This window comes from Miscanthus floridulus, chromosome 9 (assembly GCF_019320115.1).
Source record: "Miscanthus floridulus cultivar M001 chromosome 9, ASM1932011v1, whole genome shotgun sequence".
Taxonomy (NCBI): Eukaryota; Viridiplantae; Streptophyta; class Magnoliopsida; order Poales; family Poaceae; genus Miscanthus; species Miscanthus floridulus.
In genome coordinates this window covers 104,310,471-104,323,955 of record NC_089588.1, presented here as the reverse complement: position 1 = coordinate 104,323,955, position 13,485 = coordinate 104,310,471, and the positions used below count along the sequence as shown (strand labels likewise).

Sequence of the window (13,485 nt, the reverse complement as noted above, 5' to 3'; positions counted from 1 at the left end):
ATGTGATAAATGCATATATGAAATCTGAATGAAAACAATGCATAATGTATATCAAGCTAAATCAAAAAATCTATTTTTTGTGTGAATCTTAGAAAATTAACATTTTTTATTAATAACTTTTCACCTATATCCCATAAGGATCTGTACCTACCCATCCGCAGCACATACCCAGCCCATACCTAGTTAGTCGCTACAATCTCGGCAGTGCTAGCGCCCGAACGTCCGGATAGATGCGCGCGTCCAGACACCCGCATCTGCACTCTGTTTTGCATGCCCACATGGGGGCCCGCGCCGTCCGAACATCGCTCGCGCCTCCTGACCCCACATGGAGACCGCTCACACCCCCTCTATTTCCCCGCTTGGACGCTTGCTGCGGCAGGTGGGTCCCCAACAGCAACACCCTATTTGTTTTTATAACATCCAGATGAAACATTTGTAACATACATGTGAAGACAGATGAAACACTCAAAACATGTGTTTGAAACACTTGCAAAAACACTTGAAAAGCCATTGAAAAACATATGTAGCGTCCATATAAAACACTTACAACATATGTGTGAAACATTTGCAACATCCAGATAAACTCACTTGTAACATAGTTTGAAAAACAGATGAAATATTTGGAATAGACGCTTGCAACATACGTGTACAACCACTGCAACATATGAAACATCCCGATCTATTTTTGCAACATCCACATGAAACAATTGCAACATACCTCAGAAACATCTGAAATACTCGAAACATACTCTTGCAACATTCGCTTTCAAGCACAACATCTACTTCTTGCTTGGACGAATGGAGGCTCGGTGTAGGGCCGGTTGCGTATAAGACCAGCATGCCACAGGCGACACTAGTGGCAGCGATGTGCCGGCAGATATCCATGTACCCTGGTGAACGCGTTCAAGAGATGGATCGAGGGAGGCAAGGGGGGCACGGAGGTAGCGTGGCTCTGGCTGGGTAGAGGGCCACTAGGGACGGCTCACCACGGTTACTGTCCTATTGCCAGACGAGTGGGAAAAAGGGCACGGTGGAGAGGGTGGCCAGCGCCGGGCGATGAGTAGGACGTAGGAGTGAGCGATGCCAGGTGAACAAGAGAGAAAAGTGGATGAGTAATATGGATATTTAGGAGAGAAGCTTGTACGTTCCATGAATAGAGGGATGTGAGGTTGATAGGCTGCCACGTTGCGTCTGGAGATTAAAGCCGTCCAGACAGCCTAATCATATGAGTTCCGCTATAATCTCATCCACCCGGGCCATGTGTGCACATCTTTCCCGTGTCCTGTCCGCACTACTGGTCGCCAAGCGGCAGCTCAGTCAATATTGTGCATACACTGCCGGCTGCATCCAAATCGTCCATGCTTCTAGCTTGTTCTTAGGGTAGCCACATTGTCAGAATAGGAGCATTATGGAGGCGGTCATTATATACCAATTCATAGCAAAGACCAACCAGAGAGCTATGACCTTGCCATATAGAATAGAATAACATTATTTTTTTCTCACTCTCCTTACTCCTACCACGTCACGTTTCCAACAAGCGTCACCGATCAACACATCATGTGGCTGGTCCAGTATTACCCATGAATACATACTTGTCAACCATGACAACCATGACGGATAGGATACGATTGGATATCGATATCATAAATATGCGATTTGATTATTCGGATACGGATACGGTATCGGATGTTGAATATCTAGACTCGAATATGGACAGATCTGAACTCTAAACGGATTCGGTCTCGAATACGATTGGAAATATTTGTACCGTTTTCACCCCTAATAGCAAGACTCATTTATATTACAATAAAGGCCTGGAGCTTACTCTAGTTTCATTGGCATCAAAACACAGCAGCTAGAAGGGCAAAAGATGGCACACATCATGATTTAAGATCTAATTCCCCAGGAAATTTCTTTCCTGACGGCCGACACCGTCAGGGAAAGTGGCTAATACCGTCAGAGAAAGTGATCCGTGACGGTAACCGTCAGGGATAAGCCGTCAAGAATGAACTGACAGGGAAAGTCCACTTTCCCTGACGGAAATCCATCAGCGATTGATTCCTGACGGTTAGAGCTGTCATGGAAGATCTTCGGTGTCAGTTTTTCATCTACCGTCACGGAAACTTTCCCCGTTGGTCACCTACCATCAAGCAAAATCCAAATCTTTCCTATCGTCTCGAAACCGTCAGGGAAAATCTAAATCTTTCCCGTCGGCTACAACCCGTCAGGAGAACGTAGGATCTTCCCTGTCGGTTGCCAACCGTCAGGGCTCCATAAACCATCATTTAACCATTCAAATCAGTGATTCATAACTCATTTAATCATGCATCCTATATGTCACACTAGGTAGTCTTGGTACATATAATCAAATACTCATCATTTAATCATGCATCCACACAAGCGGTAAATGTTACACTCAGTAGTCTTGGTACATATAACCATATCTTAACATTGTACATAGATCAGATAGTACAATGTTCAACAAATCAATCTTAAGCTACATTCTAGTTGTCTTGCAGAATAAACTCAGAAGAGCGAAGCTGCAGTACTACATATGTAAGAAATAGAAGTCAAGTAACTATCCTAACAGGCCCTGTGATGGCAATGCAGCAGCTACTGCACATGTCCGGTCCCTCACTACAATCAAAACAAGATATATAGAACCATTCATGAGATCATCATATGTCATGGATGTAGCCATGAGATTATACTCACAGCAAGTGTAAGTAGAATCTTCCAATTGCAGTTCAGATACAAATAGAGCACTAAAACACTAAAGCTTACGTGCACTTTGTGCAGTGTAGTTTGAAATGCTAAAACAGTCTTGTAGTGTTGTCTGAAACACTAGAACAGTCCTAATAAAACATGTATCTAGCACCATTATGTTACAGAGGTAGGGGAAGACCTGGGACAGATAGAAGCAGGGAAGATGGCAAGTGAATGAAACTCACTAGCTTTGTGTATGCTTTATTATCAATTAAATTCGGGACTGCCCTTGAGTATATTATTCCACTAGTGATGCAAGGACAGAAAATCTATATGAATCATAGATGTAACACCCAAAATTTGCATCACTTTAAAATAGTTGAATTTGATTTATTAGCCTTGTGTGAGCATTTAACATAGGCAAAATAATTCTTTTTGTGAAATTAAAATTTATCTTAGGTCTAAGAACATGTTGCTGCATACATGCTGGTGCATATTGGATTTATATTTGTCTGGATTTTATTGCTTGAGAAAAGGTTTTCAAATCCCTTTTGAAAAGCATTTAAACAATTCTGGAAAATAAAAAGGAAAAGGGAAAAGCATTGCTAGTCACTGTTCTTGGCCGGCACCGCGCGACTGCTCCGGCGCGGCCTCGCACGCCTGCTCGGGGCCATTCCTGGTGCATCCCCGCGAATAAGCTCCGTGCGCGCCGCTCGTAGGCCCTGCTCCGCGCGCGCTGCTGCTCGAGCCTGCTCCGCGCGCGCCGCCCGCACTGGACCATGCCGCGCGCGAGCAGCCCAATCGGCCACCAGCCGTGGGGGTGGGCGGTGGCGGCTCGGCCGGGCACAGCCGGTGGGAACTGGCCGAAGGGCATGCGGGCCATGGCAGCGGCGGAGGGCGGAGGCGGGGAAGGAGGGGCGCGAGGTTGAGCCGGCGGCAGCGAGCGGCAAGAGGCGCGGGGCAAGGGTGACGCCCGACGGGGGAGAGCAGGGAGTGGTAGGACCGTGGGAGCAGTCTACGCCTTGGGGAGTCGATGGAGTGGGCATGGGATCGGGGAGGCGAGGAGTCGGGCTTCACCACGGATGGGGGGTGAAGGGGCCGTGTGTCGCTACGGGAGCCTCAAAATTTTAAAAACTCAATGTACTAAGAGTATATAACAAAAAGTGAAACGGGAGCCTCAAAAGCTATAGTCGTCAAACACTCTCTCTATACAGCTGAAGTTGGCATACATGTCAATCAGATAGCCCTCCAAGCCCTCATCCTCAATCGGCCTGTTCGCTGGTTGGTTTCTGGGCTGATAAGCCCGGCTGGTGCTAGTTTGTTGTGAGAGGAAAACACTGTTGGCTGACTGATAAACCCTGGCTCAAAACCAACAAGCAAACAGGCTGAATGTCATGCCTTATAAGATAACCATGGCTTGTTTTACCAATCTGAAGGTCCCTGTATCTGATGCAGCATAGAGAGCTACAGTCAATGTCACTGAATCAACTGTAAAACCTGATTTCTGCACATCTCTCCAAGTTGATTTGACATGTTCCACAAACCTAGCCCACTTACCTTCAGTGCCTACCGGAGATCACCATCAGTGAAGGTCCTAAACAAATGATGCTCTTCATTATCCACAAGCAGACAACCACAACCTTTACTGGTGAGCTCCGTGAGTTGGTCCATTATCAAATCTCCTTCCTAGCACAGAGGAAGTTCATTCTGTTTCTTCATAACATCCTTAACCTGCAGGGTGTTTGTGTATAAGAACAAAGAGTCTAAAATTGGCACCTAACCTATAGAAACAAGAAAATGACACACATGCTGATGCTGGTTCAATGAGAACACCCAAAGAAATCAGATATTTTGGAAAACAATATCTAAGCTTGATTTGATTTTCAGTAACTATTTTGTATTTGACAAGGATTTCATTCAAACATGTCATGTTAACCATTGCCACTATTAGACAATCGACAATACAAACAAATGACGAGGAGCCAGTGGCGGACCCAGGATTTTAGAGTAGGGTATGCCCATGGCAAGAAAATATTTTGATGAACAACATAAAAAGTTCACCTCTGGATTTGACAGAACATAGCAAAGGCAAAAGGGATTTGAATTTTGATTACCTCTGGACGAAGAAATTAAATCAAGGTCGGACAGTTGAACTTCGGAGCAGAGAACTGGAGCAGTCGGGCTCGCCAGCTCCTGCGGCTCGGGTCGCGCCGAGCGAGCAGCTCTGGCTCCGCAGCTACCAGGGGGAGGGGGGCGCCGGCGCCGCGGCGCGATTCCCCGTCCGTCGAACGGTCAGCTGCTGGCTACCCTACCCCTACGGCAGCCTGATGGGTTTGGGGAGTGGGGAATTGGGGATTTGGGAGTGGGAAGGCCAGATGGGCCATTGGGCCGTCCGGCTAGGTGTGGCCTGTGGGGGAACGCGCACGGACTTCCCGGTGCGCTGCCCGTCGGGGAGATGACGGCAAGTCGCTGGGAGCTCGGAGGCGACCGCGCCCACGTGAGCGGCCACCTCGGCAGCACAGGGGTGAAGAGCGGAGGTGAGGGAGGGGCCGGAGGGCGGCGCACGGGGTGGAGGAGCGCCCAGTCAAGCGGGGTGTAGTTCCTACGCTCCTCTACAAAGATGCTCTCTACAATGCTGTTCCTACGCTCCTCAAGCATCATGTCTGCCACCTGCTTAGTGATTGCCGTCTCCCTCAGCTGACCCCCAATCTCCTGAGATAACTGCACTCCAGGACCGAAGTGCACTACATTGTTATAGCCAAGCACGGTCGCCTCCTCATTCAGATCAGCCACCTTGCCCTAGAGGGTGGAAACCGGGGTGTAGTCAGGGTTGTCAGGCGAGCCGGGGGTCTCCTCTGGTGGGAATGGCGGCAGGGAGAAGGACAGGGGCCTGCACACCATCTTGTGGCACATTGCCGAGGCCTCACCGAGCATGGGATCCCAGCCCATGGTTGTCCGCCACGACTCCACCAATGTCATCGCTGCATAGTCCCTTGTAAAACTCCATCATTGGGTCCGGGTGCAGCACTGGCGGGGATGGCGCACCACCCACGACATGCAGACCCGAGAGCAGAGCCGAGCCCAGGTCATCGATCACCGGGGCTGCCTCCGTCTCGCCGTCATTGCCATTGCACCTCTCCTGTCCGGCTACTCTGAGAGGTGACCGCGAGCGGCGACGCTCCCAGTCCGCGTCCTCCCTGCGCGGGGGGTCCCGAGCTCTAGGCGAGCCCCGAACACCCCGCACAGCGCCTCTGCCGCGATCCCCGTCCATAGGCACCTCCTGATCACCAGCGTCCCTGCGCCTATACGCCGATGGGGAGCGAGTGCGCTCCCTGCTGCCACCAGCACTGGCGCTTCCTCCGACCCGACGTAGAATGTCGAAGGCCTGCCGCCCGCGCTCCAGAATCCCCCGGGACGGCACCCAGGGGCCGTGACCGTCGTCGTCATCCTGGTCAGGGTGGCGCCGCCGGTGCTCCTGCAGCTGCAGAGCATGGCATGGCTGTGCGCGGGCTCTCGGACGGTGGCCGTCGATGACCCCCGGCACCCAGTCCTCGAAATCAAAGATCTAGGGGTACTCCTCCGATTCAGACGACCCAGAGGATGGGTGCCCGCTCTGGGCCGAGCTCGGCGTGCGATCACGCGGGGGACTCCAGTCTTCAATCCGGTCTAGGTGGATGATGTGGTTGTGAGATTGCCCCCTAGGAGGAGGGGCCACCTCCCTGTTCTACTGCAGCAGGCCACCCAGATCGGGGGACTGCCCTGCGCCCCTGCCCCGTCGGAAAGATGGTCAACCGCTTGGTGCGGCGGAGGAAGTCCGGGTTCCACATCCAGGCCCAGCAGAAGAAGATGTCAGTGGCGTCCTGCCTGAATGTGGCGTACTCGATCTTGTCGAGAAGAGGCAGTCGTCTCCCAGCACGCACCGGGCGACCTGGGGGTTCCAGGCATGAATCAGCAGGTTCTCGGTGGCGACCCACACACGGTACCACCTCCCGTGCTGCGTCTCGGTCCATGGCAGGATGTCGAAGTGGATCCCGCGGACACGCAGGATGCCTGCCTGAACCGCCATGTCACGCTGCGGCGGGTAGTCGAAGAGGACCATGACGTGCTCCGGACGGTGGCGTGTGACCCTGGCCTCGTAGCTCGGGATGCGGATCCTGCTACTGGAGGCCAGAGCCACCTCGCCCATGCTGATGTTGAGGTACTTGATGTCGGCCCGGCGGGCGACCAGCAGGATCGCCCTGGAACGAAACTTGTCGACCTCGTTGGCCATGGTGGCAAACGAGATCACCACAGCAGCACCCTCCTCCGGGAGGTTTTCCGCCATCCCAGGAAAGTAGGCCATGTCTCCCTCCCCACCAATCTACGCGGCCTGACCCCCCCCCCTCAGCAGCACCGGCTTCGTTGATTGGCGGGAAGACGAGACGGCTGTGGATGGAAGGAGGTTGTTCCTCAGTGAAGGAAATCCTAGAGTGGATGCTAGGCTTAGGTAAACGGAGTCTGGATTGGATATTAGGACGTTTAGCCGCTTCTTTCTTCTCCGGACAGTTGCGGGAAGATGGCCGAAACGCCAGCAAGCTAAGCAACGGAGTGGGTCACGGCAGTTCGCTAACTTGTGGTCGCTACCAAGACACCTGAAGCACCTTCCAGCGAACGTGTTCTTATAGCCCGCCGGTGGCCCCGGCCTGCCCCGGATAAGCATCGTGCCATTGAAGGCCGAGGACGAAGACGGGAAGGAGCGCCCACTCCTCTGGAATCTCGAAGTCCCTGCTTGCCATTTTGGTTGCGCATATGGTCGAGCAGACGCCGGGCGAGGAGGAGTACGGGCGGCGTCGCAACAAGTCATCCTGACCGCCGAGGCCCGAATGGGAGCGTTCGGCGCCTCGGGACGATACAACGCAGAGGCCGGCGCGTGAGAGTGAGGACGGAAATGGTTAACCTGATGCCCGCCGGACAGTCGCGTGCCCTGGAAGCCCGGTGGCGTGCCCTCAGTAGCTGCCGCAATAGATGTCGCCGCGCTCTACCCGTCCCCATCAGCAGCCGGCGGACGCGCCTGCTGGTGCGCCGGTAGCAGCAGCCATAGTAAAGGCCGTGGTGGTCGACGCGTCTCCATCAGCGTCCGCGGACGAGACACCACGCTCCGCCCGCACCTCTGGACACACCGGATCTCCGTCATTGCTCTTTCCCACTTTAGCGGTAGTGCCGCCACCCGCCTCTGCTGAAGTAAGTCGCTTCATTTCGCTCTAATCCAGCGGACTAAAGACTAAAGACGCTCCCCATGCCTGGCCAGGAACCCGATGCCCCGCCCTGAAGGCCTGGGAACACCGGCTCCGTGACTTCAATCGTAGCTGCAGGGCACCGATTTGACCGAAGGCACCATCCTCGTCGTCTATGGAGCCCCAGCAAGGTTTTAAATTTCTAGCTAGCCTCCGCTATCTCCGGCTATAGCTGCTTGAGAAGGATTTAGCTAATGTTTTTTTACGTACAAGTTAGCCCTTAGCTGCCGCTATAACCGGCTATAGCCTGTTTTCGGACACAAAAAGCTAAATAACATAGCCGGCTATTTAAAACCTTGAGCCCCAGTCGAGCTGCTCCACTGCAGCCTCCTCTCCCGCGAGCTCGTCCTACGAGACAGCGACCGCGGCCGCGGACCCGACCTCAGCATGCCCAGATCCATCCAACCCGAACGGGCAACCCTGAGCGGGCAAGGTGGCGCCCAGCTAGGTCACTGTGGGAGAGGTATCAGGCGGGGTCGGGGGGTTTGGTTTTGGGCTTGGGCTGGTGGCCGGCGGCGCCGAAGCGGGCGCCGGCCGGCGGTGAGGGGGGGGGGGGCGCTCTCGCTCACAAGGTCGTAGACTCATCGTCCAAAGCAGTTAAGAGTCACTGTGATGTTTATATTTGTAATAAAAATAGTATTTCATGGTCGTGGCCCTCTACGTCTGTCTGCAGCTTTTTCTGAATAAACTATGGAGAAGAAAGATGCTTAATTCTTGGTGCAATCACCAGGTATCTGGCGATCTCTCTATAAAAAAGCCCCCCCTGGGTAAACAAGCCCAGCTATCATCATTCAATTCAGTATCATCAGTAAACTGAACTACGCTGCAGCCAAGGGAAGCTCTGCGCCCACTACGCTGTCGCTGCAGTGATGGCTCACGCTCATGGCCACCACGAGGAGCTGCTGCAGGCGAAGTCTCCACCACAGGTGGCCCTAGTGCCCTCTGTCCTTCTCGTCTGTCCTCTTCTCGTCCTCCTCGTGTGCCGCCGCTTTGGAACGACGGCCACAGCAAGTGCCAGAGAGCAGCTGCTGAGCAGGCTGCCTTCGCCTCCAAGCAGGCTCCCCATCATTGGCCACCTGCACCTTGTCGGCACCCTACCGCACGTCTCCCTCCGTGACCTCTCCGCCAAGCATGGCCGCGATGGGCTCATGCTCCTCCACCTCGGTGCCGTCCCCACGCTCATCGTCTCCTCGCCGAGCGCCGCCCAGGCCGTGCTGCGCACGCAAGACCACATCTTCGCGTCCAGGGCCTACTCCCCCGTCACCGACATCCTCTTCTACGGCTCCACGGATGTCGTCTTCTCGCCCTACGGCGAGCATTGGCGCCAGGTCAAGAAGATCGTCACCACACACCTCCTCACCAACAAGAAGGTCCGGTCCTACCGCCATGCACGCGAGCATGAGGTAATAACCAATTAACCATGATATATATATATATATATATATATATATATATATATATATATATATATATATATATTGTTCAATAGATGAAGTTGATTGCCTGAAAAATATTCACAACAGGTGAGGTTGGTGGTGGCTAAGATCCGCGAGGCGGCCACCGCAGGCACCGCTATTGACCTAAGCGAACTGCTCATCTCCTTTGCCAACGATATCGTTTGCCACGCAGTGTGTGGCAAGTTCTTCAGGGAGGAAGGCCGGAATAAACGTTTCCGGGAGCTCGTTGAGGCGAACTCGTCGCTCATAGGGGGTTTCAACCTAGAGGACTACTTCCCGATGCTGGTGAAGCTGGACATCATCAAGAGGATTGTATGTGCGAAGGCACAAAAGGTGAACAAGATGTGGGACAACTTGCTCAATACACTCATCGATGACCATGCAAGCAAGCCAGCACCAGAACGTGACGGGGAGGAGAGTGACTTCATCGATGTCTTGCTCTCCCTTCAAGAAGAGTACAACCTCACTAGAGATCATATTAAGGCACAACTGGTGGTATATGATGACGTCACCTCACCCACAACTACCGCCTACATGTATATAAAAATATATACTTATTCTTATATATATGTTTCCATATGCAAGTAGGTCATGTTTGAAGCTGGCACAGATACAGCATTCATAGTGCTGGAATGTGCGATGGCTCAGCTCATGCAAAACCCCTGCCTCCTGAACAAGCTACAAGACGAGGTGAGAAGCACTATAGCCAAGGGAAAAGAGATAGTTACGGAAGACGACCTTAATAGTTTAGCCTACCTGAAGGCAGTCATCAAAGAGACACTCCGACTCCATATGCCAGCACCGCTCCTTGTGCCCCACCTATCCATGGCCGATTGCAACATAGAAGGGTACACGATACCTTCGGGAACACGTGCCATTGTTAATAGCTGGGCTCTTGCAAGGGATCCTAGCTATTGGGAGAAAGCGGACAAGTTCATGCCTGAGCGGTTCATCGAAGGCGGTAGCGCCACAGCTATGGACAATAAGGGAAACAATTTCCAATACTTACCATTTGGGGCAGGGCGAAGGATGTGTCCAGGAACCCACTTTGCAACTTCCACTATTGAAGTGATGCTTGCAAACCTTATCTACCACTTCAATTGGGAGCTACCTGTGGAATTAGCAAAGAAAGGTATCGATATGACTGAATCATTTGGGGTGACAGTGTGTCGTAAGGAGAAACTCCTCCTTGTCCCTATAGTTCCACAAAATTAATGCATTAGTCTAGAGTCCTTTATGTATGCAATAGATTGTGCACTACCTATCATAATTGTATCATAATACTTTTGGGTTTTGTACTTGTTAAATCACTAATACTAAATAAAAAAAGCATGCATTGCATCCTTACACCATGCAACAAACTGTTTTCATATTTGTGACCGGAAATTTACTAACAAAGGACTAGAACAATAAGAGGATGAATATGAGAGCAAAAACTTCTTCACACAATACAAGAAATGCTTATGTCCAAACTTAAATAGAAAGACAAAATAAATAAAAGATAGAATAAAACATAAGGGAAAACATAAGTAAGACAAAGGAAAAAGGCACATAAGACATCACATGAATACTACTCGAACACCTAAAATATACGCGTAGAGTACCTCACAGATACTATGTGAATAATCAAAGATACATAAATAACATAAATAGAAAACATCAATAAAAAATAATACAAAGCATAAGGAAAACCAAGAAAAAATAAAAAAGCCATATAGTAGAGAAAATTAAAAAAGAACATCACAGCGGAACTATTTGACAACATAAAATATACCGTACAACATCTCATGAGTAATATGTAAATACTTAAAGATAATCATGAAACATCCTATTTATACTACGTGGACATCCTAAAATACATGAAAGAACATCACATGTATGCCACTTGAACATCTGTCGCACCCAGTTTTAAGAACAAAACCAGATACACACCATATGTGAGCCCAGGAAGTCAAATCTCACATATAGCTACAAATAAAGGTAATATCAATAGACAATGCTTAAATACATAACGTATTAGTATAAAGAATATAACCTCAGAGTATAGACAGCGTAAAGACAACTCCGATCTTCAAGCGAAGACTCCAATACCACAGGGACAACTGACTGGTTGATCACAAGCCTAATTCCTCCAAACTCTAGCAATCTGGTACCCATCCGGGATTTTTCCAAATATGTGTAAAATAAAGCAAGCGTAAGTACATGTCATACTCAACAAATATAACATGGGGTTCACGAGGCTCAAAAGGCTGACACTGGTTAACTATGATTAGCTTTTAGTGAGTCATGATTTTAGCAAAGGAGTAGCAACAAGTTTATCAGAAGCCCATATAAACACATGATCAGGTAAACATGAATAATGAATAGCATAAACAATTAACCATTAGTGAGCATCTTTATCATCCATATCATTAGTGTCCATCATCTATTCCGTAAGGGTTCCAAGGCCGCTCGTGACCGTGAGCACGGCTGATATACCAGTTTTACACTCTGCAGAGGTTGTACACTTTCACTATGAGTTGTGATTTACCCTTTCACCCGAGGTGATCAGCCTCTTGACCCACTACCAAGGAAGGTCGGCAGGGTTCACTATGAAACCTTTCAAAGGTTCGTCTAACAAGTTAGGGCCGCTAGGTTTCTGTGGCCTGCGAATGTAGAGCTCCCCTTCCGGCAGGCACAATGACGCGCAGCCTATACACTGACGGACAGAGGCCGCACTATATTCAACCCGGAACACACCCCTCTTGCGCCATAAAGGTAACCACTAACAAGCTAGAAAAGGTTCTCATACTGAGCTAAAGCCAGAGCCATGTAGCCCTCACAGCTGTACTGTAAGTCCCGGATGATCACTTACAGATAAGTCCTTAGGGAGAGGAATCTAGAGCACCATAAAAACAGCCCAATGCTCTAGCCCCCTTGTTCCATGTTGCTAAAAAGCATCTTTTAATGTTTATTGCATATACCATTAGTCAAGTTACAAGATCATGGTTGTAGTTGAGCACTAGCATCATACTACCCAATGCAATACCCCAAAGGTATCAAGAAATCCAGGATATCAAATAGCTATGAAAATTACTATGGTTGCCAAGGTTGACACATGCAGTATGAATTAAATGATTAAAGGTATATAGGACAACAAGGAAGATCCCATGCTATACTTGCCTTAAAACATCGATCCTTCGGTAAGCTTTAATCTTCAACGTTCTTCTTCTTCTTGATCACCACGTATACCTCACCGACTGGACATGATCATATAGCACCACACAAGCATCCATACAATCATACACGAAGCAAACAATAGATCTAAATTAGAACAATACACCAAACATCAAATTAAGATGAAAAGTTTGTAAAACGAATCTACGTCTCGCTACGTACACACAGACGCGAAAACACGCTAATCGGAACTACGGTTGAAAAGATACAACTACCAAAAGATTTACTTTACACACGAAAAAGAAAACTATAGGATTCATTAACTATATAAATGCTTATATAAATTGGATTAAATCAAATTTAGGTTTGAGTTATAAAACTAAAGTGAAACAAATCATATTCTATTTATAAAATCCAGTTGCATAATTGTTATTTAAGATATGATTCAAATCATGAAATTCTAGTATTAGTGACATGATAAACATTATTACTAACGCGTAGATCTTGACGCTATGAATCTAACGCAACTTGAATGGACTAAAACGGATCTAAGACGCAGAAGATATGATTTAAACAAGATTTCTTTTAGTCAAATATTAGATTAAATCTAATCACGAATTTTAAAAGTTAAAAACATACTGAACAGTAGTATCAACACGTAGATTATAAAATTACGAACCTAACGCAAGTTGAACGGATCAAATCGGAGTTAAAACGGAGAAGTTATGGCTAAAACAAAATCAGTGGCAAATCTGTAATTAACTGAAAACGTATTTTAGACTTAACCGAAACGAAATACGCTTTCAAATGAAGAAAACCAAATCTGAAAACATGTTTTGGACTGTGGGTTTATTTATCAAAAACAGAGGGACTCTTTAGCAAAAAGAACAGCG

The 13,485-nt window shown here is 49.0% G+C and overlaps 1 protein-coding gene across 2 annotated transcripts; it reads left to right on the top strand.

The window, feature by feature from the left end:
• Positions 1 to 8,803: 8,803 nt before the first annotated feature.
• Positions 8,804 to 10,741, top strand: LOC136482510 (indole-2-monooxygenase-like). Of its 2 annotated transcripts, none has more exons than XM_066479719.1 (3): positions 8,804 to 9,382; positions 9,503 to 9,928; positions 10,025 to 10,741. In XM_066479719.1, the coding sequence occupies exons 1-3, from the start codon at positions 8,849 to 8,851 to the stop codon at positions 10,649 to 10,651; spliced, it is 1,587 nt and encodes a 528-aa protein (XP_066335816.1). In that variant the 5' UTR covers positions 8,804 to 8,848; the 3' UTR covers positions 10,652 to 10,741. The 2 variants fall into 2 exon arrangements, with proteins under 2 accessions (XP_066335816.1, XP_066335815.1); XM_066479718.1 differs by having other exon boundaries at positions 9,503 to 9,931.
• Positions 10,742 to 13,485: the final 2,744 nt, after the last annotated feature.